Consider the following 25248-nt stretch of genomic DNA (forward strand, 5'->3'; position numbering starts at 1 on the left):
TTGCAATTGTGACAGACTTCAACTGACCGGGATGAAATTTCCCACGTCAGGTCTCCGCTCGGGGCTGGATTTTTAAGCAAAATTCCAGCCAAAACGGTTCACCCGTTCCTGCGAGTGAGGCTGGGGAAAACCCATCGCTGTGCCCGTGTTAAACAATTCTTCCAGCTGTTTAGCTGAGCAGCTCTGGTGCTGTGGAGCAGGGACTTGCAATTTGGCGGTGTGTGTGTGTGTGTGCTTGCGCATCTGCAGGGAGCTGCCTTCTGCCATCCCCATGAAAATCTGCCCAAATTCAGAATTCTCAGCTTGCACATGCTCAGTAGAGACTTGTCAAAGTTGTCATAGTTTGGCAGCTAAATGCTCCGAAGATTCCACCCACACTGAGCATGCTCCAGCCCCTCACAGCTCCTCCGTGCTGAGGGGGCTATGCAGGTGCCACCCCCAAAGAGCCACTGAGCATGCTCCACCCTGGGGCCGCCAGGGACAAATGGGACTTGCCCTGCAATTGCTCCTGGAGCCAAGGGCAGGGAGCTGTGTGCTCAGTGCCCCCCGACAGCGTGGAGGAGAAGGAGGACACAGCTTGGTGGGAATGCAGTGGGGTGAGGAGCCAGGCCTGGGTGTGGGGAGGTGGGAGATGGGACAAGGGCACTGAGAGATCTCATCTTCCCTGGTTTTCCTGTGGGGGTCGTCTCAGGTGTGGATCAGGTGGTCTCGTGCCCCTTAACTGAAGGGGGAGAGATGGTGACTGTCTCAAAGATTTCCCGTCTCCCAAGAGCTCATTAGGCCTTGGAGTTAAATAACCAAAAGCGATGATGTTTGACAACAGTCTGGCTCAAGTCTTGTCCATGCTAGAAAAGTGGCTCTGATTTCCCAGAATCCACTCTCGGGGAAGCAGTATGAAGCCCGTGTGTAGACACACTCATGCTGGTTTAACCCTTACTTACACTGGTGTAGCTTAAGCCTGTAATTTGCCAGCGCAAACTGAGCTGGTTTAGGCCAGTGTTAAACTGTTTTAAATAAGAACATGAGGACGGCCATATTGGGTCAGACCAAAGGTCCATCCAGCCCAGTATCCTGTCTGCCAACAGTGGCCAATGCCAGGTGCCCCAGAGGGAGTGAACGGAACAGGGAAACACCAAGTGATCCATCCCCTGTCGCCCATTCCCAGCTCCTGGCAGACAGAGGCTAGGGGCACCATCCCCCTGCCCATCCTGGCTAATAGCCATTGATGGACCTGTCCTCCAGGAACGGATCTAGTTCACCTAATGTGTCTAGATTAAGGGTTTGTGCCGATGTAACGGGATCGACTTAAATTGGTGCAACTTTCCTAGTATAGACAGGATCTAAAATTCCCTTCCTCCCCTGGCGCTGGGGTTTCAGTCTCTTGGGGTGCCACAGGAATCCCTGGGGGGAATAAACAGGTCACGCCAGGCTTCACAAACAGACAGTGTCCAGGCCAGAATTAGGAAAAGCAGGACACAGCCTGCGTGCAGCAGCCAGGCGGCTGTGTCCCCGAGGTCTCTGCTGTGCTGCCTCCGACGGACACTGGCACTGAGGTGACCACCCTGCAGTTCTGCATTTCCCCGGCAGGTGGCAGCACAAGGCCCCCCGCCCCCTCCATGGTGCTGAGTTCAATCCCAATGGCCGGTCCAGACCCGGACCCCTTCCACTGCCACTGGGGGCCGTGCGGTGACACCTGCTTGCTGGGAACCGAACTGACTGGCTGGGTTTCTGCATCCACTCCCGGCCCCGGGGAAATGTCTGAGAAACTGAGGCAGAGAGAGGGGCTGGGGGAGCGGGAGACAAGGCACGTTTGTTCCCCGAGATGGAGCAGAGGCAGTGGCCAGAGCAGAGAGAGGCTGCTGCTGGTGGCTGGAGCTCCGGATATGCATCTGCTCTGAAGATCTGTTTTCCCTCTGAGGTATAACTGCATCTGGCTGGGCCCAGGTCGGGAGCGGACGGACGAAGGGGAAAGCCAGGGAGCTGTGGCCGGAGCCAAGGATGACGCAGGCGTTTGGGTGACATTGGGAGCGTCGATCATCCCTCACTGCTGCGCTCTGGAGTGATGGGGCAGGCGGGGCTCAGTGGGGAGAGAGACACCCCAAAGATCACAGGCACAGCATCCTGCAGCTCCGCAGCTGGGCATGGGGGCGGCGCTGACTTGGAGGGCAGAGTGCCCCACAGTGCTCCCCTGGCACGGCACTGGGGCTCTGAGGGCACAGCGCCTCCTACCCAGTCACCCACCAGCAGCACTAAACCCAGAGGACAAAGGGGTCCTACTGAGTCGTCCACCCGGCTGCCCACACCACAGCGCCCCCTAGTGCCACCCCGAGGCACCGGGCATGACCCAGAGGGAAGAGCACAGCACCCCACCATGGCTGAAGGGGTGGCTCAGCAGGAAGAACCCCCGCCCCTGCCCCAGTGAATGACGACACTGTTGCCTGCGACACCCTGGATTGTTCCTGGCCTCCCACCACTCGCTAGCCCAGCACAAGGCTGGGGAGCCAGCCGGGCAGCGGATCCCACGCACCATGCCCTGCAACCGCGCTTGTAGGTACCGGCGGCTTCCCAGCTGTCCCTCTGCTACGTGGCACGGCCACGCGGGACCTCGTGGGAAACAGAACTTGGGTCTGCTGGCACTGAGAGCACAGGCCCTGCCGCTTCAGCCAACTCCACCACGAGCCCTACAGAGGCTATGACACCCAGTGGAGCACTTCTGAAGCCAGTCAGCAGAGGGCGCACACACCCGTTGCAGGGTAACATAACAGCATGATCTGCAGAGAGCGACCGTGGGAATGGGGTGCGACTTTTGCTAAGGACCATGCGGTATTCGGGGCTTTGGGTTTCATGGCAGGTTTAATCGCACTGTTAAACACTAACAGAATACCAATTTAGTTAAATATTTTTGGATGTTTTCCACATTTTCAAGTATACTGATTTCACGTAGTACACAGAATACCAAGTGCCCAGGGCTCACTTTCTATTATTAGTTTTGATTACAAATATTTGCCCTGTAAAAAAGATTTAAAAGATGGCATTTTTCAATTCACCTCACACAAGTCCTGTAGCGCAAACTCTTCATTGTGAAAGTGCATTACAAGTGGGGGGGGGGGGGGAGGGATTAGAGGTAGGACCCCGTAAATGTAAATAAATGTGTTTGTCTGAGCGACTGGCTGAACAAGAAGTAGGACTGAGTGGACTTGGAGGCGCTGAAGTTTTACATGGTTTTTGTTTTTGAGTTATGCAACAAAAACAAATCTACATTTGTAAGTTTCACTTTCAGGATAAAGAGACTGCACTACAGTAACCTGTATGAGATGAATTGAAAAATACTATTTCTTTTCTTTACCTTTCTCACAGTGCAAAGATCTGTCATCGAAAATAATAATATAAAGTGAGCACTGTACACTTTGTATTCTGGGCTGCAATTGAAATTGGTATATTTGAAAATGTAGAAACACATCCAAAAATATTTCTAATCAATTTCAATTGGTATTCTATTATTGTTTAACGGTGCGATTAATTGCGATTAATTTGGTTAATCGTTTGAGTTAATGCTGGGTCAGCAGCTGCTTGGCGTTGTCTGGAAGTGCCCTGGCCCCTTGGCAGAGAGCCCCGAGCGGCAGTTTACATTAGCGGGTGCTGTGCGGAGCGCGGGGCGCAGGCAGCCAGCAGCGCAGCACACCTGGTCTCTCGGCACATACCTTAGTTCCCTGGGCGTTCAAACCACAATGAATGAGCTCAATGTTCACCTGAGTTCCTCCCAGCCTCCGACCTCCCCCGGAGACACTAGACAAACAGCCTGGTGTTTACAGTCCTTGCATTCGGTCTGCCAACATGTGGACAAACGGAGAAGGGAAAAGCGGAGGGGGAGCGAATTCCCGGCAGCTCAGGGCTCGCCGCCTCCTCGTTGCCAACTGTCCACCACACAAATGGCGCCGGAACAATCGGCGCGAGTTGGCAGCCTGGCTGGCATTCCACAGGGATCGAGTGAGGCCTGGCCGTGCCCTCTTCCCCCTCGCGGTGCTCTGGGCACTGCCGGGGAGCTCTTCCCGGTGCGCCCAGGCTGTGGCTGAACACAGAGCGGCAGGGGCTGCCAAACCAGCGCCACTGGGAGAGCTGAGGCTACCTAACTCGTGTCAGAGGTGACTGTTCTGCTGGGTCACAGCTGGGCTTCCCGAGAGGCACCCAGCTGATGTGTTTGCCATTAGAACTCCTGCTTAGCATGCGATTGCCTAACCAGCCCCGATGCAGGGCCTTTCCCCTGGCGGGGCTCCCCCAGGCTCATCAGACACAGACCCACCAACGCCCATCGCCGAGCGGGGCTCATTCCATCGGCTGCCAAAACGCGCGACGTTTAACAGCAGCCGCTCAGGATGGGACACGACAAGGAATCCTGTGCCCTGTGGAAATCCCAGGAGCAGGTCCCGGGGTAGGGCCCTGGCCAGGACCCCGTCCTCAGACCCTTAGGAACCCCGTCCCCCAATCTGTAATAATCCCCCAGTGCCGGCTGTGCCGTGTCTCCTCGTCTCCCTGTCAGCACTGTCCCCTCACATATCTGACTGTCAGCACCAGGGCAGGGATGGCCTCTCTGTTCTGTGGGCATATGGCGCCAAGCACAAGGGGCTGCCCAGGGGCCACCCCAGCCAGCCTAAAGCCACGCGGTCCCTGGGCAGCATGGCCATGGAGCAGGGACGAAGAGGGAAGGGCGCCACCTAGTGACCCAGTACCGCACCTGGGAACACTGCGCCCTGCAAACACCAGCTAATGAATCATGGATTAAATAATAAGCGATGCTAATTAAAAGCAGCTGAAAATCCACACTCCAGCTCCCAGCTCCAGCTGTGACAGGCCTTCGGGGCCGTGTGTGTGCCCGCGGCAAGGCCAGGGTCCAGCCGCTTCCCGCAGCAGGGTCGGGCCCAGAGTCAGGGCTGGGGGCAAGGCATTTCATTTCTGAAGGGGCGCGTGTTATTTTAAGCCCCTGTTTCTTTAAGAGCAAAGAGCTGCCCCTTCCGGACCGAGCTCACGTGGGGGCTCTGGGGGGAGGGTAACGGCTCCTTGCTGCACCACCAGCCGCGCTCCGCCTAGCATCTCTGCCAGGTGCCAACGTCGCCGGAGGAATCCCATTGGCTGACGGCCATCACGCTACGGAGCCAGCCAATCAGATGCCAAGCGGTGGCTGTGCCAATCTGGCCGGGGGGGGAAGGGGGCGCGGGCTCAACAGCCACTCAGCACCAGCTGCCAAGTTTGTTTTTAGTGGCATGTTTTTTACGAGGCTCCGAGGTGCTGGTCGGGTGCCAAGGTGGGAGCTGGGCTCCAGGCAGCTGCAGTGCCCGAGGAGACTGGGAACGCAAAGGAGGCAGGAGCCGAGCCAAGACCCGGAGAGCAGAGTCCAGGATGGGCTCCGGAGTGAACTCAGAACCGGGCCAGGCCGGGCGACCCACCTCCCGCCCTTTGATGCCCAATTCAAACCCAACAAGAGGCGTTCCCTGGGCGTCAAAGTGGGCCCTTTCTCCCCAGTTTGGGCAGCAACAGGGCCCTTCTCTGGTGGAGCCCAGATTCCACGACTCACACAACCCTGGCCCCCCCTTCTGAGACCCCTCAGCGGCGCTGTGAGGGGAGCAACCGGGCTCCCCAAACCCCCTGCACAGCAGCCACTCCAAACCATCCCCTGGCTAGGCTTGAACCAGCGCCTTAGTGGTCAAAGGCTGTGATTGCCACCATCGGCTCACCCCCAGCCTGGCCTTCCTCCACCCTGCAAGCAGTTGGGCGGGATTTGTCTCTAAGGCGGTGTCTTGTTGCCAGGGGATTCGCAGTGACTGGCAGGAGCGGGACCCTGCTTCTCTCCCCCAGGCTCCGGTCCCTGCTTTAGCAGTTGACCGTGTGGAAGTAGGCAGGGGAAGCGCCTGGCACACCAGGGCCCCATCACACATCTCCATGGGCTGTGCCCGCACACATGTGGCTGGTGCAGGGCTAGTCCCCATGGCAGCCCAGCGGGTGTCACTTTGCCAGAGGCCCAGGCTGGCTCTTGGGTGTCTCCATGGAACCGGCGGCTCTGCCTTGCTCCCTGTTCTCTGTGCACTAGCAATCCCAGGATGCATTGCCACGCTGGTGCCACTCTGCACACGTGTCCCTGGGCACTTCGCCCCCTGCTGAGGCACAGCTGCCCTGATTCTCCCAGAATGCACTGAGACGAAGCCGGCGAGGCAGCGTGGGGGATGCTCAGGCACCGGGAGACGCGCGGCTGCACGGGCACCACCCAAGCGCGTTGCTGTACCAGGGTCAGACGCGGGCGTCACGGCCTGTGACAAATCTCACTGGGCCTACACTGGAGCACAGGCTGCCCCAGCTCCCAGGGAGAGCCCAATTCCCAGGTACACACAGGTCCCTTTGGGCCAATCTGCTTTGAGGGCCCTTAAAGTAGGCACTAATGGCCCCCTGAGCTTCCTCTCGGCTGGCACAGAGCTGGAGGAAGGGCATGGCACCCGCGCTGCTGCTGGCGCCCGGCTGGGGTACATCACGCTGCAGCTCTTCTCTGCTGCCCACATGGCCTCACGTGTGGAGAGAGCCAAGGCTTAAAGCCACCTTAGCCGGCCCCTTCTGCCGGGCCTGCCCCGAGTGACTGAATCCGGCCCTGAGCAGCCTCCCTCAGCCTTGCCATGCTGGGCCGTCACTCCCTCTGCTCCGCCCGGGAGGCGTTCTGTGCCCGCTTTGCCCTGGGCTCCGACGGACGGCAGGTGAGGCTGCGTGACTCCGGCTCGGCAGGACGCCGCCCGCTGTCACTTGAGAGGCTGCCTGGCCGTGCTCCTCCCCTGGGGCCTCGCTGCTCACATGCCCACAGGCCGGCCTGATCCCACATGGGATCACAGGGAACCTGATCGCCAGGGTTGCCCGTGAGGCTGAGTCACCAGGATGCTGGCTGTTTCCTACCCAAGTCCTGGTCGTGGCTGGAAGGCAGGATCCCTGCCCAGCACAGCCTGATAGTGCTGCCCTGCCATGGCAAAGAGCCCCCAGCGCACGCAGCTCTTACCTGTGCCTGGTACATACTCCCCGGATCCCTTGGTCCTAATCCCACGAAGGAACGATTCGCAGGGGGCGTGCCGGGTGCAGAGTAGGCTGGGGACAGAAACGAGAACTCGTTAGCCCGGCGAATGGCAAGCCCCTCCGATGCACTGATCAGTCCCCACGGCCCAGCACCGGCGGCCGCACACCCCTGGGAAGGGGCACGATCGAGGTCACCCCAGGACACAGCTGGGATCAGAACCCAGGCGTCTCTGGCACAGGGCTGGGCTCCATCTGCTAGGCCACACTGCCTCGTTATGGGAGCCCTACCCACCTGGTCGCTCTGTCTAGCTGTCCCAAAGGGTTTTGCTTCCTCTGTGTTGATACTGATGGCAGGGCCTGGGGAATGGACTGCAGCCACTTCCCGTGAGTGTGTCTCAAATACACTTGCTCTGAATGGTTAGTGATGGTGAGACCCCCCCGAGTCTAGAATCCTGTTTACGCACAGCCTGGGCAGCAGCAGGGTGATACCAGCAGTACAGGGACTAAGACACACGGGTCTAGTCCCATCCCCCAGAGAGCAGGATCACACACACAGCACTCAGCACTTCCCATGCCAGGATCTGGGAGCTTCCCAAAGCCCCGTGCCCCAAGGCATAGCGCGATCCGCAGCCCCTTGCCAATGGTGGGGAAACCCAGAGATGAAGCAACTTGCCCAAGGCCACACAGCAAATCAGTGGCAAAGCTAGGACTGGTCCCCAGAAGGCCTGGCTCCCAGGCCCCTGCTCTACCCACTAGGTCACATATCCTCCACTAACCCCCCTGCATTTTAATCACAGCCCTCAGATGAGGGGGCGGAGCTTGTTGCAGCACAGCATGCTGGGAGCTGTGGTTCTCAGCGCCTCGGGGAAGGCTGCGTCTCTGCTTGGCGCTGTGCATGGAAGTGCGCTGACATGGCCCAGCCCCGTGGGGAGGGTTAATACAAGCTGGGCAAGGAGGTGCCTCCCGGTGCTCCTGGGCTGGCCATGGGTGGGGCATCAGATGGGCTAAGGGCAGCTGCCCTAGGCACCTGGGGAGACCCCGAAGCCTCCATGCAGACCCGTTGGGTCTGTGCCCCACGCTGACAGGGGCGGCTCCCTGGCCCCCTCCAGTGGCTGGGCTGTGCAGAGAGCTTTAGAGGCCCGTAGCGTACCAATCTACTCGCACTGGCCCGTTAGCTCTGTTAGAGCCAGAGGTCTGGGGCTCAACGGGGGGCGTGGATACGTGTCCTCCGCGGCCGAGCCCTGCCGTCTCGCCATCCCAGGGGGCACCGTGGACGCACTGCGCAGGCTGCGGATGGATTGGCAGAGCCGCTAGCTCTCCCACTGCTCCCCAGCCTCCGGGGATGCTGGGACCTTTCCCTTGATCTTGGGGGTGTCTCCAGGTCCACGGCTCTGGCCGGATATTTGCCAGACCGGAGGGAGTGGATGAAAAATCCATCATTCATCAATGCCGATGAAATATTCGAGGCAGCCCCTCCCGGCGCCGGCTCGTTCCGAACGCGCCTCCTCCGCTCTAGCTGGAAGGTGGTTGCAGAACTGACGAGTCTTTCCTCGTTCGCTCCCATCAGCGAGCTCCGGGTTCTCGAGCGGCGATTACGGTTTGCTGGCGGCCTTTCGAGCTAGGGGCTCGGGGGACGTGCAGGGCAGTCAGGCTCCGCTTCCTTCTCGCTGGGGTGTGGCTGGCAGCTGGGCTTCCAGGGGGCACGTGGCCTGGGGTGGGGGGGCAGAGCATGCTCCAGGGGGCACGGCTGAGGAGCCAGCATTAAGCCAATGCACTGGCAGGTGCTAGGTGATGGCACGGGATGGCAACGTGAGCGGGGCCGTGTCGGTGCCCTGGGAGCTCGGCCTCTGCCATGGGGCACACTCTGCCATGCTGATGCTGTGTCCTGGCGCCCCACTGGGCCAGGCCCATGGGAACGGGTAGACGGCTCCAGCTGGAGAATGGGGTGAAGAGGGGCAGGGCCCATGGCTTGGGATATTTTAAACAGGCAGGACGGAGCGGGGCGGGAGGGGATGGACTGGATGCAACATCGGGCTGGGGGGCGTAGGATCCCATCTGAGACCCCAGCCTGCCCTGAACTCCATGGCAAAACCCTGCCCCTCCGCGCTGCCCACGCTGGGTGAATGCCGGGCGGCAGGACCAGATGCTGCCGAGCAGTGCTGCTCCAAACAGCCCGCCCCGAGAATGCTCCAGCTCTGATGCTCACAAGCTCTAGGGAGCTGGGCCCCAATTTCTATGGGGCTCTGATTGGACCCATCAACCTGTTCAGTGCACCAAGTGCCTTACAAAGCCTCATGGGCTGGAAGCTGAGGGGTGAACTAGCCACTGGCCGCCATCGCTAACGAGGGCATGGCCTCTGGCTCGTTAGACTCATCATGGACGCTCTTCCTTTGAAGTTTCCAGTACGTTTGCAGCTTTCCACCGTTGCTGTTTAGTTTTGCATATGCAGTGATTGGGAGTTCGGGGCACCGCGTGTGCCCATGGATGCATGGATTTAATCCTCCAACCGTCAATCCTACGTCGTTCTTCCCTAACACCTTCCACTGGAGGAGCTCAATGCACCGTGACCATTAGCCAATGGAACCCTCCGCCAGCCCGTGGGACAGGCATTAGCTCCATCCCCACAGCTATTTTCCAGATGGGGAAACTGAGGCACAGAGCAATGAAGTGACTTGCCCAAGGGCTGCCAGGGAGTGTGGGGCTGAGCCAGGAACAGAACCCCGGAGTCTGGCCTCCCTGCCCATCCTGGGTTTGAAATCCCTAGCACTTTCGGTGTGAAACAGACCTGGACACATGCACCATGGAGAGGCCAGTGAAGGAGGCGAGTTTGCCAGGCAGAGCGGAGAAGCAGCACAGAGTGAATGTTCCCGGCAGCACCAGCTCAGACCTGCCTCTCCAGGAAGGTCAGAGCGGCCAGCAGCAGAGGCCCACGTCCTGGGAAGCACAAGGCCAGCTCCCTGCTGGAGCACCGGGCCCTGCCCCAGGCTGTGGAGCAGGCCTTGGGTACAAGAGAGGGAAGCTCAGTGTCCGTGGCCCATTCAGTGCCCTGAGGGGCCAAGCAGGGGATGCGACTTGAAGACCTGCCCACTAAGAAGCCAACGGAGACCCAGCAGACTCGTTCCATGCAGGCTGTCAGACAGCAACTGATTTTGCTCTCTAATGGGCAGGGGGTCCCTGGCTCCCAAACGACTCCACGCCCCCTCCCCTGAGCCCCTTGCTCCGGGCACGAGGCCGCAGACAACACCCATCGCTCCCCAGCACCAGCGTGACGGGATGGATGCAGAGCTGGAGGGCGGGAGGCAGGAGGGGACTCAGTGGATGGCACCGGGGCCAGGTTGGCCCATCGCGATGCCGCGGGCTGCTTACTGGGTGATGTCGGTGAGGTTGTCCCGCCCTCGGAAGTTGTCGTGGTGGATTTGGTGTCAGGAGAGAGAGCCAGCCGGGGGATGCCAGGGGGAGGTGGCGGCGCCAGCATCTGGGTGGAAATGTAGTGACTGGGCACTTTCACTTGACCACTTCCATTTAACTGGGGACACAACACAGACAAAAACAAACAAGCCATTAGGAAGCAAGAGCAGCCCAGCGCTGGCGTCCTGCCCCGCAGCCCCCAGCCGGCCCTCCCGGGCGCGTCGCCGCAGGTGCCACTGGTACGGCGGGTGGGGGGAGCCCTGAGCACTGGGAGTCCTAGGGGTCTGGTCCAGGCGGAGGCCTCGGGGGCCTCGGGGCTGCTGGGGACAGGGACGAGGGTCGGGCTTCAGGCACCCGCTGGGGCAGCTGATGGAAAAGAGCAGATGCAAAGCCAGGGCCCTGCTTGGAGGCAGCGCGGGGAATCTCAGGCTCTGGTACCAGCCTTGCACAGGCCAGCCCGCCTCTCACAGTGCCCGCTCTCAGTGCCCGCTCTCAGCACCTGCCTCTCACAGTGCCCGCTCTCAGTGCCCGCTGTCAGTGCCCGCCTCCTGCAGTGCCCACCTGTGCCTGCCTCCCACAGTGCCCGCTCTCAGCACCTGCCTCTCACAGTGCCCGCCTCCTGCAGTGCCCGCCTGCGCCTGCCTCTCACAGTGCCCGCTCTCAGTGCCCGCTCTCAGCACCTGCCTCCCGCAGTGCCCGCTCTCAGTGCCCGCTCTCAGTGCCCGCCTCCTGCAGTGCCCGCTCTCAGTGCCCGCTCTCAGTGCCTGCCTCCTGCAGTGCCCGCTCTCAGTGCCCGCTCTCAGCACCTGCCTCCCGCAGTGCCCGCCTGTGCCTGCCTCCCACAGTGCCCACTCTCAGTGCCCACCAGTGCCCACCTCCCACAGTGCCTGCTCTGAGCGTCCACCTCCTGTGGTGCCTGCTCTCAGCACCCACCTGTTCTTGCCTCCCGCAGTTCTCGCTCTCAGTGCCCGCCTCCCACAGTGCCTGCTCTCAGTGCCTGCCTGTGCCTGCCTGCACCTGCCTCCCGCAGTGCCCACTCTCAGTGCCCACCTGTGCCCGCCTCCTGCAGTGTCCGCTCTCAGTGCCCGCTTCCTGCAGTGCCTGCTCTCAGTGCCCACCTGCGCCCGCCTCCCACAGTGCCCGATCTCAGTGCCCTGGCAGGCGAGGGGGGAGCTGGGCATCTTCTAAGTGGCTGACAATGAGCATGTCCCACGAGATGCACCCGCCTCGGCTTTGAGTGCAACTAGCTCCCAGCTACCCAGATCAGCCATTGCGCGATCCGGCCAGCTCGGCTTGTGACTGAACGGCAGGGACGGGGTTGCAGGGGGCTGCGGGTCGGGACTGAGGGGCATTGGCAGAGCCTGGGGGCGCAGGACTGGACCAGCAGGGGGTGGCGGGGTGGGATTGAGGGGCATCGGCAGAGCCTGGGGGTCCCAGTTTAGACTCCCAAACATTGACCAAATTGCCCTCTGAATCCGGAGGGGGAAGCGGAAGCGAGTGAGGGGGCGGCACCCCCTGGCAGGGAGCCCTTTGAACCCGCCCCCAGTGGGGAGGGGTGCCCAGCCGAGGTGGCCCAGAGCCAGCTGGGAAGCAATTGTTGCTCCATCAAACCCTGGGGCTGGGGGGCCCGCGCTAGGGTGCAGGGGCCCAGCCGAAGGCTTCGAAAGCTGTCGAGCTGCCTCCTTCCCCTCCACCCCACTCTGCGGCTTTCAGAGGCTTCGAGACCTGCCCGGTGGGGGCTCTGCCTCTCCAGCCGGCCCTGAGCATCGGGGTCACGTCCCCGCAGCCGCGGCGCCAGGGCACTGCCACACTGGGGCGAGGGCAGGATTCTGGCTGTGCCACTGGCCTCCTGGCCCAGAGGCTGCCTGTGAGGGGGCTGTGGGCTGGAGGGCTGTAGAGCACAGTCTGCCTGTAGCCCCCTTTCCCTGGGCGGGGGTGAAATTAACCCACAGCCCCCAGGGGTCCTCCAGAAAAACCCAACGGCGTGATGTGCTGGGGTGAGGAGCAGAGCCTCCCCTGGGCGAAGGGCCAGCTGGGGGCGGGGAGGAAGGGGCAGCCAGGAGTCAGTGCTGGGAGCGAGGAGAACCCACAGGCAAGTCCGGAGAGCGGCAGGGGCATGTGTGTGGGAGAGAGGATACGGGACCTACTCCTAGTGCCACTTGGCGAGCGCGCCCTCGGCGTGGGAGCGGCAGGCCGGGGTTCTAGTCCTGGCTGGGGGGCCCGGGCTGTCTCAGCAGCAGGTGGATGAGTCCTGACCTGCTCCTGCGCGGCTGGAACTGTCCAGGGTGCTGCAGGGGGGCAGGGAGGGGGCCAGAGCAGAAGCCAAGGAGGAGGTTTCATAGCAGAAGGCGCCACAGAGAGAAGACCCCCCCCCCCCCCCCGTGACCAGGCAGCACTAACAGGGCCTGGGGCAAGGGAACAGCACATCCACACGCGGGGCACGGAAAGAGTTGGAGGATCGGGCAGGACCTGGCAGCACAGGTCAAGTGTGGGGGGCTTTGTCATCCGCACATGCCCTGGGGGACAGACAGTTCATGGGTCCGAGGGGCAGGAAACCCCTCTGCTCTCGCCATGGATTTGGGCCTTAGCTTTTGAAAATCATTTGTTATACTTCAAAGGACGCTCTAGAGAGAGAAATGGCCGGTCCCTCCCTGGGTCCGAGCCCCTTCCAGCACTACTGACCGAGCTAACTTCCTTTCTGCCCCAGCCTGGCTGCACTCGCTCAGTTTCACTTCCTGGTTCTCAGTCCTGGCAGGGTGTGGTGGCTCGGGGCTTTCCCACGCAGCAGGGGCTGGCCCCAGGCCAGCACCACCCCTTCCCCGGCCCGCTTCGCAGTCAAACGAAAGAGGAAAAGATACTAATTGGTATTTAAAAATAATAATCAAACCATGTTCTTGGGGGTTTGGCCTGGGCCAGACTGCTCTCAGCGAACGCCTCAGGGACAGGAAAACGACTCGGAGGGGAGGGGAGAATGGAAAAGCAGAGCTGCTCCTACCTGCAGATGGGCTGCACCCGGGATGGGATGTTCTCCCGGGGCAAAGTGTCGGCGTCTCTCCGCTGCGGAGGGGCCAGCCACAGGCCTGCGCCCCAGCCAAGTCCCGCAGGCTGGGTGTGAGCAGTGCACAGGCGTGTGTGTGGGGGGGGGATTTCACCCCGAGGGAGCCCAGAGAAACCCCGTCTATCTAATCTAGCTTCTACAGTGCCGCTCGGTGCAGTGTCCGAGCTCGGGGTGCCTCAGGCTGGCGACAGCACGCAGGGGTGCGGGCATGGGGCAAGCATGGTCTCTGATGGTGAGGGACGTGCCGGGCCGGTCTGGCAGGAGCCGGGTTGCATCGGCCCTATGGGACTCTCCCCAACACAGGACCCCAGGGTGGGGGAGCGGTGGGGGGCTGCCTAGGCAGCTCCTTACCGGTCCAGGCTGCTGATTGGACGGGTCGCAGGCCAGTGAGACGAGATCTTTCAGAGGGTCCTGCGGGTTGAGATGAGGCGGGTACCGTATGGCCGTGTGGGGGAAGTAGGTGGAGGCCGCCTGGGGGAGGATTGAAGTGGTGGGGAAATGCAGAGTAGATGAAGGGTGTGGGCTTCGAGCGATACCTAGAGAGGGAGAGAGACAAAGAGATGACCGGGGCGGCCTTCATTCGGAGCTCTGGGCCAGACAGCGCCCCACCACCCCTCCTGCCCCACGGGCACTCTGCTCTGGTTCCAGCACCGCCTTAACGGCGGCTCGGGTGGCAGCCCCACATGGCCCAGCTGCCTTACATCCATGACTGTATATCGCACCGCGCTTGGGGTGTCGCGGTGGGGGCCGGGAGCCAGGGATTCCTGAGCTCTCACTCTGCCTCTGACCCCGAGGCCCCTCTATGGCCTTGGGCAAGTCACTGAACCTCGCACCGTGCCTCAGTTTCCCCCATCTGCGGATGGGGACCCCAGTCCTTACCTGCCTCTGGGGCCAGGGGGAAGGTGCGCGAAGGAATCAGCTGATGCTGGTGAAGCATTTGGCAGACGAGTGGTGCTAAGCATTGCCATTTGCAAACCAGAGAAAGAGCCCTCCCCACCCCCACCCCCACAGGGCCCAGCCCACAAGCCCAAGGGATGCTGGGCTGAAAACCAAGCTGGGTTCTTTCTGCCCCGACCCCGGCCATGCAGACCCTGCCAGACTGTAGCTGGTGGCTCTCCCTTGAAAACTCTTCAGGGCCGGGCCTTTGCCTGCAGGGTGCCTGGCAGGCTGTGGGCCCAGCAGAAATGATACAAGCCATGCATGCGTTAGTGCAGCCCCTCCCCCAAGTCTCCCTGCCCAGCACCCCTTCCCGGGCTGTGAATGACAAAGGAACCGCCCCCATGCTTTGGGGGGGCCTGGCCCCCCGCAGAGCCAGACTCACCGCTGTGCACGGCGATGACCGGACGGTGATGCTGGGTGAAGCTCAACCTCGGGGAGGAGTCTTGGGGCGACGGGCTGTTGAAGGGCGATTTGTCGATCTCCGTCTTTTTCACAGGGGAGATGCCTAGTGAGCCGTGAGAAAAGCAGAAGCGGAGCCGTTAAGGGTCTGCCCCCTGCCGCTCTGGCCCACAACGGTGCTAAGGGGCGGCGTTTAAAAGGCCCGCAAATTAAATCCACAGCGGAGTCCATCAGAAGCACCATTCAGTGTCAGGCGTCAGGGCAGAATCTGACCCCCAGGGTCAGGAAGGGTTCCCCCTCCCACCAGGCACATGACTCCCCTGGAGCGCTAGGCTCAGAGGCTGGAGGCCAGAGGAGACGGCCAATGAACGGATTCACTCCGGCCCCAGGCACTGACAGTCCACTGAAATCACCACTGTGATTGGGGGGAGTGAGTGGGGGGAACCCTCCAACGACTGAGCCTGGGGGAGCAAACATAAGAGCGGCCACACTGGGTCAGACCAAAGGTCCGTCTAGCCCAGTATCCTGTCTGCCGACAGTGGCCAATGCCAGGTGCCCCAGAGGGAGTGAACGGAACAGGGAAACACCAAGTGATCCATCCCCTGTCGCCCAGACCCAGACACTGAGGAAGGGGCTACCCTTGGCACTCCTAGGCGAGGGTTTGCATGCTGTGCAGCTCGGCGCCTACGGCTACGGAAGGGCTCTGGCGTGCCCGGCGTTAACCGGGAAAGGGGACTGCTGCTGAACTGGGTGTCATTGGCAGAGACGCAGCACGGCTGGGTTATTGCCGTGCAGAGCCAGCAGGGGGCGCAGAACCCAGAGACTCTCCTGGGGCCCTGTCACAACCACTAATTTGCTCTCGTTAATTAGGTAGCGACAGAGGGATGGGCAGGAGCTTATGAAGTGGGTCACGTTCCCTGGCTCGACTGCTTGGCTCGCAGGTGTCTAAGTGACGTGTTTATGTGTGCGCATGTGTGTGCGAGTGCACAAGTGTGCATATACACGTGGGTGTGCAGCAGGGTGAGTATGTCTATGCGGAGGGGTATTCGTGTGTATGTGAGTGGACATATGGGTATGCAGGGGTGTGTGTGAGCTGGTGTGTGTATACACAAGGATAGGCGTGTTTGCACGTGCGTGTGCACGTGCGTGTGTACACGTTGGTATACATGTGCTGGCAGGAGTGTCCATCCCCATGTGTGCAGGCGTCTCTCCCCACCCCATTGGGCAGCCTCACCCCACTGCACATGGCTCCAGTTCCGTGTTTCCAACCCGCTTCTCCCCTCTCAGGGCGAATGGCCCAGCGGGGCCGGACCTGGGAGAGCTGGGGGGAGGGGGGCACAGCAGGCGAACTGCACAAGGCCACCCACCCAAACCTCGTCCTGTCCCCTCCAGGCCCCAGTCACCGAAACCCATCACCTGCCGCGCGAGCTGCGTCTCCTGCACCGTGCGGAGCAGTGCCCTTGGGGTGTGCAGGTTCCTCCCGTCCCATCCCGTCCCTGCCAGCCACGCAGGGCCCAGGCTGCCACGGGGAACCTCCCGCTCGGCAGGGCACAGAGCACGGCACCAGCGCTCTGCCCACAGGAACGGCTGAGGCCATCGTCACACACCCAGGAACAGAGCAAATACAAGCCCAGGCCAGGCAGCGGCTGGGAAAATACCCAAGGTAGGGGAATCCAGGCCCAGGACAGGCTGGAGCAGGGCCATACAGGCCCGGGGCAGACAGGGGCAGGGCCATACAGGCCCAGGGCAGACAGGGGCAGGGCTTTACAGCCTCGGGGCAGTGGGGCTCCAGGTTTGACCGGAACGCCCAGTCGAAAAGGGACCCCGTCGGCTCTGGTGAGCGGTGCAGAGGAGTTAAGGCAGGACCCTCCCTGTCCTGGCTCCGCGTGGCTCCTGGAAGTAGCTGGCATGTCCGGCTCCTAGGCGCAGGGGTGGCCACGGGGGCTCTGTGCGCTGCCCCCGCCCCAAGCACCAGCTCCACAGCTCCCATTGGCCAGGAACTGCGACCAATGGGAGCTGTGGGGGTGGCACTGCGGGTAGGGGCAGCGCACGGAGTCTCTGCAGCCCTTAGGCCTAGGAGCCGGACATACCGGCCGCTGCCGGGAGCCACCTGAGGTAAGCTCCGCCCGGGTGGAGCCTGAACCCTGCCCCCCAACCCCCTCCCCCAGCCCTGAGCCCCCTCCCGCACCCAAACTCCCTCCCAGAGCCTGCACCCCCTGCCAAACCCCAAACCCCTACTCCAGCCCTGAGCCCCCTCCCGCACCCAAACTCCCTCCCAGAGCCTGCACCCCCTGCCAAACCCCAACCCCCTACTCCAGCCCTGAGCCCCCTCCCGCACCCAAACACCCTCCCAGAGCCTGCACCCCCTGCCAAACCCCAACCCTGAGCCCCCTCCTGCACCCAAACTCCCTCTCAGAGCCTGCACCCCCTGTCAAACCCCAACCCCCTACCCCAGCCCTGAGCCCCCTCCCGCACCCAAACTCTCTCCCAGAGCCTGCACCCCTCACCCCCTCCTGCCCCCCAACCCCCTGCCCCAGCCCTGAGTCCCCTCCCATGCCCTAACTCCCTCCTGGAGCCCTCACCCCCCCCCCCCGCACCCAACCCCCTGCCCCAGCCCGGTGAACGTGAGTGAGGGTGGGGGTGAGCAAGCAACAAAGGGGGGGTGGGGGATGAAGTGAGCGGGAGGCGGGGCCTTGGGGAAGGGGCGGGGCAGGGGGCTGGGCAAGGATGTACGGTTTTGTGCAATTAGAAAGTTGGCAACCCTAGGCGGTGGCAGGGTAAATCCAGGGCCAGGGCAGGTGGGGGTAGGGCCAGACAGGCCCAGAGAAGGTGGGTCAGGGCCGTACAAGCCCAGCGCAGGTGGGGGCCAGGCCATACAGGCCCAGGGCAGGTTGGGGCAGGGCCGTAGAGGGGGCAGGGAGGGGCCGGGCCGTACAGACCCAGGGCAGGTGGGGGCCGGGCCGTACAGGCCCAGGCAGGGTAAGCTGAGGTGGCTCTGTGCGACGTTGGCGCCATGCCCCCAGCCTGGCCGACCACACTGCCGGGCCTTTGCTTTCCCCACTGCGGGGTCTGTCAGGGCAGAGGTGTCTGTGTCAAGGAGAACGGGAACCAGCCAAGCCCCCCTTTGTCGGCCCTGTCTTAGCAAACGGGACGGAGACGCTGTTTTTCCCTCTGCCACTGAGCGTCACCCGAAGTAAAGGAAACCCTCTGGATCTAGATCCGCTCGGCTCAGCTTGTGGTGTTGAGTCACTGGCATTCCTGGAGACAGAAGACCCCAGCCCCAGCCCTGCCCCGTTATGGGCCCCAGCCGGGATAGTTGGCTGTTGATTTATGAGGAAAGATTAGGAGAGCTAAAAATACGTTGAGCTTTGCAGAGCGCTGAGCTGGGGGATTTGAGCCCTGAGCACAAGGAGCCAAAAGGCATAAACACCATGGAGGGGAGGGGGAAGGGCTGCTGAGCAGGGGAAACATCCCTGCGATGAGATCGTCTCCCCAAGGCCAGCATAGGACCTCACCCCCACAGGCCTGGGAGGACAGGTGTATGGGGGGACAGGAGGAGGAGTGGCTGCAGTGCTGTGTGGACTGGCTATTCGGGGCTGCACAGTGGTCCATGCAGGGCCGGTATGGCTGCAGTAAAGCAGAGCAGCCCCAGGGCTATTCTAACCCACTAGGGGCAGTCCCGCCCCCAGCCCAGCCCAGAATTCGGGGCTTTGCCTGCTATCTCCCGAGCTGCATTCTGGCGCGTCACTGCCCTGTCCGACCCTGCACCTCCACTAGGAGGCACGCGCTGATACCGCTGCCGTCGCTCTCCAATGGCACCGAACCCCCGGGAGCTGCTCTCCGGCACCGTGTCTGCCTAGCTTGCTGGAACCGAACCCCCAGGGGGAGGGGCTCCCAACCCAGCCTCTGATCCAAACCAACTTGCAAAGAGTTCTCCTCGTCTGCACCACTGGCCTCTAATCACCAGGGTCCAGCCCCACTGCCAGCACACAAACGGGGGTCAGGATCTCTGTTGCTTCCCTCTGGGAATGCAGGGCAGGAATCTCCCCCCAGCAGTGCCCACCACCGGCCTCCCGCACGGCTGGATCTGCCGTGGGAACAGGCCCGACATATCCTGCCTCCCGTGGGGCTGCGTGTGCTGTGAGAGCGTAGGGGGCTGAGCTAGGCTCGCCATGCAGGTGACAAGGGGAAGCCCTGGGCGAAGGTTTGGGCTCAGCAAGAGCTTTAGCCAGAAATTCGGTCAGTTTTTAAAACAGGCCCGGACGCCTGGGTTCTCCAGGTCTGGGCACTGAGTCCCGCTGGCTCATCCTTGCTTTCAGAGGGCCAAACCCTGCAGCTTTCTCCTCCCGCGGAGCGAAGGCTGGCAGACTCGGTCCTAGAGGCGATAGGACCCAGGTCTCCAGGCCAGTGGTCCCTGCCCGCAGCCTGCCTCGCTGCCTTTCACCCGGGAGCCAGCAGCACTCATCGAAATGGAACAGCTGCCCCCCCCCCGTCCAGTGTTCACCAGCGCTCCCTAGTGTCCGCCAGCGGGCACTGCATCTGCTCCGCCTTGCTCTATTCCGACCCACTGTCTTCCCCTGTGCTCCCTCGTGCCAGGGCCTCTCCGGGCGCAGGGCATGGACAGCTAAGCCCTGGGGGATTTGGGGAAAGGAGCTGGAGGAACTGGCTCCCCCCACGCCAGCTGGCAGGCCCAGAGGCCGTGTGCGGCCGCCTGGGGATAGCTCCCCTTGCTGCTGGGGAAGGATGGTGTCTCCGGCTGGGGTGCCTGGTTCCCTGCTCTCCCCTGGGCTGTACAGGGCAGCCCACATCCTGGGCAGCTGCTTCCTCTGACCCAGCCCCTCCACTCGCCCACTGCAATCCCCCTCCGTGCCCCTTGCCCCGTCTCCCACTGCCTTGTCCTTCCCCTTCCGCCCCTCCCCAATTCACCCCGTGCCCTCCTCTCTGCTGTGCCTAGCGTTCAACCCCGCCACTGCTTCCCCCCCGGCCACAGCTTCCCCTGCAGCCCCCTCAGCCCGTGGGCATTGGCAGGACTCTCCCACCAGGGCAGAGCCCTGTGGCTGTGCAGGGCACTGGGCATCCCCTAGAGAGGGCGTGTGGCTCGTTTGCCCTTCCCCATCCTGGGGCTCCACGGGGGGCTCCCCCAGCCCGAAGCGGGGCGCTCCCAGAGGGAGTTAATCCTGCTGCCACCGTGCCATGGAGGATTTATCTCCAGCCATTCGGCCCAGCCGGTGTTAATGGGTTTAGCCCGTTCTCAGACGGTCATTTAGGAGGATTTCACAGAACATCCAGTACAGGATTGAAATAAACCCCCCTGCGACGCGCCGGCTAAGCACATCCTTTCTCGGACGGCTTACCCCCCCCCCCACGGCCGGGCTTGGGGGGCACAGAAAGAGGGGGACTCACGCACTCGCACCCAGAGCTGAGGTTCTCCCTGAACTCCAACAGCTGGTGGAGCTAGTGAGTTGAGGCCCCGCCACAGGGGAAAAAAGGAAAGTTGCAGCTCAGGAGGGCCAAGGGTTGGAGCAGGGCGCTTGGGAACCAGGACGCCTGGCTCTGGGGGAGCGCTCCTCCTTGCCACCACGCCTACAATGTCTTGACAGCGGCTGACTACTCTGTAGACAAGTAGGTAAGACAGAGCAACCCCAGGGCTATTCCACCACGCCTGGGGCAACCCGGCCCCCACTGTAGCCAAGACCCACCCAGCACAATCTATCTTTGACGTAGTGAGCTTCTCTTTGTTCTGTGTTTCTTCAGTGCCTAGCAGGCCGGGGACCTGGGCCGAGAGGAGGCTGCTAGGGGCTACCACAGTGCAAAGACAGCGAAACCCACCTCTAGCAAATATCGAAGAGGCTAGCAAAACCCGGGAGCCTGAACAGCGGAAGATTGAATAACCTGTCCTAGGGATCTTTAAAACAATCTCACATTCATCAGCATCAATAGAGCCGGCTGGAAAAGGGCTTTTCCCAGGAAAAACTTGGAAAGCAAAAATGGGGAGGGGGCAGGGTTTACATAATAACCTGCCTTGCTTTGCGTTTTTCATTAAAAAAACCTCCCCCAGATTTCTAAAGAAACGGGTTTTCTTTGTGGAAAATTTTCATTTAGGAAAAGAAACAGGCCCTTTTACATCCCAAACCAGCTTTGAACAAAACTCTCAGCCGGCTCCGGGATTTTCCAATCCCGGGGTAAAGTGCTTTGCAGCTGCTAACTCAGGACACCACCGAGACGCCTCCCCACTTGGGGTCAGCGCCATTCTTCCCAAGGTGGGGAAACTGAGGCACAGAGAACAGACTGGCCAGCCCAAAGTGCCGAGTCAGTGCTGGGACTTGAACCCAGGAGTCCTGTGTCCCCAGCACGAGACCTTGTGTCTGGTTCTGATTTCAGGCTGGTGTAAATCAGGAGGAAAATGGACTAGAAAATGGGCCTCTCGGTGTGCTCTGCTGCCCAGAACTGCTGAAGCTCAGAGTTCTCTGCCCCCCTGCTCCGCCCCTGGAGAAGGGGGGGCTGTGTGCACTGTCCTTGGTGCCCCCGGGCTGGCTCAATGGTGTAAAGCCCAGAACAGCTGTCCAGCTTGTGATATGGCGCTTCCAGCAGGGGTCAGGGGACACCTGCAGTCCCGGTCGGGGGGGCTCAGGGTCCGCGCCCAACAGGGCAGACACAGGCTCGGGCTGTGATTGTGGTCTGGCCCTGGACTCCTGGCATGGCGCGGGGTCTGGAAGCAGGCCCAGGATCTGGGCTTGGAGTCTGAAACCCCCCCAGCCCACCTTTACACACACATGTGCACAAACACACAGGTGTACACGGACACACGCACAGTCTGGGGGGAGGGCCGGGGGTCGGGCCCAAGGACGGGGGGGGGGATAGTTTGGGGCTCCCAGGCTGAGAGGTAGGAAAGCTAAAGAGCCCCTTTAAAAAGTCCCTAATTGTGTGAAGCTGGGGGGTGACCCCTCCCCCGGGGCCATTAGCTGCCAGTGCCCGCTGCCCCCCCCCAACCCAGCAGATCCCTGGGGAACCTCCCCCTACCCGCTGACAGAAATCGCAAGATTATAAAAAGAAATAAATACAAGATAATGTACAACACCCTCCCCCCACCCCGTCCTTGCAGGGACAACTGGCGCCGCCTGGGAACCCAGGAACCAGCTGTCTGAAAAAGGGTCTGTATTGCTTTAATTAGCTCAGCCAACCCCCCCCTTAATGAACGGCTAATTGGGGCTGTCTAGACAGGAAGACAAAACATCAAACAAGGAAGAAATCCGTCCTCAGTAATATGGGGCACCTGTGGAGATGGGGAGCGGCGGGGGCAGGGCCACAGCCTGGCAGTGCACAGAGGGGCTTGGGGCCAGGGACACCGTGAGTGCAGGGGGTGGGCGGGGAGCCAGTTGGCTGAGCGCGAAGGGCAGCTCACGGGAAGAGCTGCTGGCCCTCCCCTGGAAGATTCATTGACACAGACCCACTCCAGAGACGCTGTGCTGTGGACCCATGGAAATTCCCTGCACAGCCATCAGAGACACCTATAGAAACCTGAGTGCCCCTACTAGAGGGTTCCTATACAGCTGCCATGCACCCAGCCCGGAGCTCCGCCAGCGAGCCCAGAGTGCCTGGCAGAGTGACCCTGCGGCTGCTGGTCTCTGGCAGAGGGAGGATGGCATGCTGGCTCGCCCCCCGGCCATGCCTTCACATACAGCGCCTGGGGGACCCTCTGAGCCAGGAACTGAAGTGACCCAGAAAGGAGAAACCGGGTTCAGGGCCCCGCCTGGCGCCAGAGCCGGGAGAACACGCCGGGGAAGGCCCGGGCGGGATACCTACCCCCTTCCATGTCGTCTGTCCAGTTGCGGCTGCTGCTCGTGGGCGAACTGGGCGAGGTGTAGTACTCGCCCCCCGGACTCGTGTCTATGTCATCCTCCATGGAGCCAGACTTGTGTCGTTTACTCCTGGGGAAGGGGAGGAAGGAGAATTGATCAAGGCACCAGGGCCTCTCGCTGCCATAGGCTCCTGCCCACAGCCAAGGGCGGCAGTCAGGGTTCGGGGGCTCCCTCCCTCCCTGTCTAGTGGTTAGAACCAAGGATAGGAGTCCGGATGCCTGGGTTCTGTGCCCAGCTCTGGGAGGGAAGTGTAGTCTAGTGGTTAGAGTAGGGGACTCTGCCACTGAATGGCTGTTTGACCTCAGGCGAGTCACCAGCCCAGTCTTATGGCCCCTATTCCCTGAGTGAGTGGCCCACCCGACACGGGTCAGGGCTGCAGGAATGTGACGTTATCACTGTGCAGGGCAGCGGGAGCACTCATTACTCAGGGGCAGAATGTCCCTTGGGGTGCGCGTGGCAGAAGAGGAGGCTACCGACTTTGAGATTCTTGGGCCAAGCCCATACGGATGTGGCACCTTGCGGCTGCTGCCTCCTGGAGCCTCGGCGCAGAAGGGGCGCCAGTGAGGAGCTGGTGGCAGGGAGCCCTGGGGTCAGTGACAAGAAGAAATGAAGCTGCTGGGGCCAATTCTACTCTCCGTTACACCCACGCGACCCCAGTGGGTTCCAAGAGGAAGGGGTGGTCTGGGAGCCAAACTTGTGTTCATGCACACAGCTGCCGCGTCAGGAGAGCCGCTCCCCTTGGCCTTGCTAATCCACCTCCCGGAGAGGGGTCACTGTGTCTATGGAAGAAGCCCTCCCGTGCGCAGGGCGCTGTCTGCAGGAAGCTAGGGGTGTAGTAATACCAATACCAGAAACAGGCCCCAGCGTAGCCAACCATCGCCAGCAACGCCCGGAGCGCCAGTTAACTCTAAGCATGTGTCCGAGGGCTTGGCTGACCCACGCCGGCCCCGATCAAAGACGAGAGAAAGGAAGGGGCTCCCTGAGGCCTCGTCCACCCTGCCAAACCAGTGAGGCAAGGCCGGCAAGATCCCCCTCCCCTCACCTAGCTCATCTGGCGGGAAATCCACAGGGCCTGGTCTCTGCCAGCTTGTTCCCTGGCAGAGGAAATGGACTCTGTGGGCCAAATTCTGCTCTCCAGTAACCTGGCAGCGCTCATGAAAGCCAAATTCTGCCCAGAGACCTAAGCGGGCTGCTTCTCCCTCAGCTCCCAGGCTCCTGTTCTCTTGTATTAGTTGACAGGCTGAAAGCACAGGGCGCACACCCGCAGCCACTGAATAATATCATCCTCACCGGCTAGCTATGCATGGGAGTCACATGGGCAGCTGCCTCTGGGGTGGAACGCAGCAGCTGTTTAACAGCCACACAACCGTCTAGGACCGGAAGTGGCAAAGACCATATTCAGAGGGACGGGGATTACAGGGAGGCACAAGGTCCCGTCCAAAGGAGGTAGGGAGCCCGCACACTGCTGCTAATACTCCTCCTCATTCCTAAGTCTCCACGGGCCTCAGTCCATATGCAACAGCCCCAGGCATGGGGCCAGGCCTGCGTCAGAGGGGAAAGCCCCCATCACTGGGGGCAGGGCCCACGCCATTTTCTGCGGGGCTCCTCAAGCCGTCTCCCATCCAACTCCTGCACAGCCTTGGCCCGGCTTAGCTGAAGCAGTGACAGGCCCACGCCGCCAGGCTGCTCTAGGTTGGCCCTGGAAGCCACCAGGCCAAAACTGTTGGTTAACCACGTCACTGCTGGCTTTGTTCCCAGCAGGGCTGTGGCTGCACCAGGTCCCTGGAGCGCTGCGGCACTGCTGGGGTTAAGTAACACATATGCCCCCTCCGCACCAGAGGCTGGGAGCCTGGGCTGCAGCCAGTGTGGAAGGAAGGAGTTCCCCTAGGACACCGCGTGTCAGGCAGGGAGAGGACTAGGAGTGAGGAGGAGAGGAGCCCGCCTGCACTGGACTCTGGCTACCGCCCAGCAAAGGCAAAAACCTGCCCTGGATTTCTATTCCGGGGACCAAACTAACCCCGATCTGAGGCCGCGCAGGCGGAGTTTTATACTGCTGCCCGGTGTGTGTGTCTGCACGAGTCCGCGGACGTGCGTGCTCTATCGGCGTGTGTGACTGGAGAGCCATGCGTGTCGCAGGGACTCCATGTGCGACTGCACCGCCACGCGGGTCCCCGTGCGTGCTTACATCTCTGTACATCCGGGCCTCTATGGGTGCTTGCACGCATGGGACTAGGCGTGCCGGCAGGCCCCACGTCTGGCTGAAGCAGGACTGAACCTGCCTTGCCCTTCCCACACTGTGCTGCACAGAGAAGGCCTAGAAAAAGCCCAGCCCAGCCCCCACCCTGCCCCACTGCCCCCAGAGCCCGTGCGGAGGCTGGTACGTACCCGCTGGACGAGGTGCTGGGGAGCGTCCGTCTCATGCCAGTGCTCGAGGGGTTCAGATCATAGGCCAGATGACCCTGCAACTCACCCAGAGAGAAGTTTGGCCCTGTGCCTGTCACCACCGGTGCTGTGGATGACAACATAGAGACCCGCGTCAGGGGG

The 25248-nt window shown here is 61.7% G+C and overlaps 1 protein-coding gene across 16 annotated transcripts in view; it reads right to left on the reverse strand.

Moving 5' to 3' along the window:
- The window catches only part of NFIC (nuclear factor I C), a 145839-nt gene that overhangs the window by 13061 nt on the left and 107530 nt on the right, over positions 1 to 25248 (reverse strand). For 11 of the 16 annotated variants that reach the window (XM_065578145.1, XM_065578146.1, XM_065578151.1 and 8 more), the window contains 6 exons: positions 25090 to 25213; positions 22649 to 22773; positions 14829 to 14951; positions 13859 to 14043; positions 10408 to 10567; positions 7028 to 7113 (listed from right to left, as the gene is read on the reverse strand). In XM_065578145.1, coding sequence (XP_065434217.1) covers positions 7028 to 7113; positions 10408 to 10567; positions 13859 to 14043; positions 14829 to 14951; positions 22649 to 22773; positions 25090 to 25213 — 803 coding nt within the window. The remainder of the gene's footprint in view (positions 1 to 7027; positions 7114 to 10407; positions 10568 to 13858; positions 14044 to 14828; positions 14952 to 22648; positions 22774 to 25089; positions 25214 to 25248) is intronic. The other 5 variants (XM_065578153.1, XM_065578152.1, XM_065578148.1 and 2 more) reach the window with 2 other exon arrangements.

The sequence above is a fragment of the Chrysemys picta genome, chromosome 25 (assembly GCF_011386835.1).
Source record: "Chrysemys picta bellii isolate R12L10 chromosome 25, ASM1138683v2, whole genome shotgun sequence".
NCBI classification, from domain to species: Eukaryota; Metazoa; Chordata; order Testudines; family Emydidae; genus Chrysemys; species Chrysemys picta.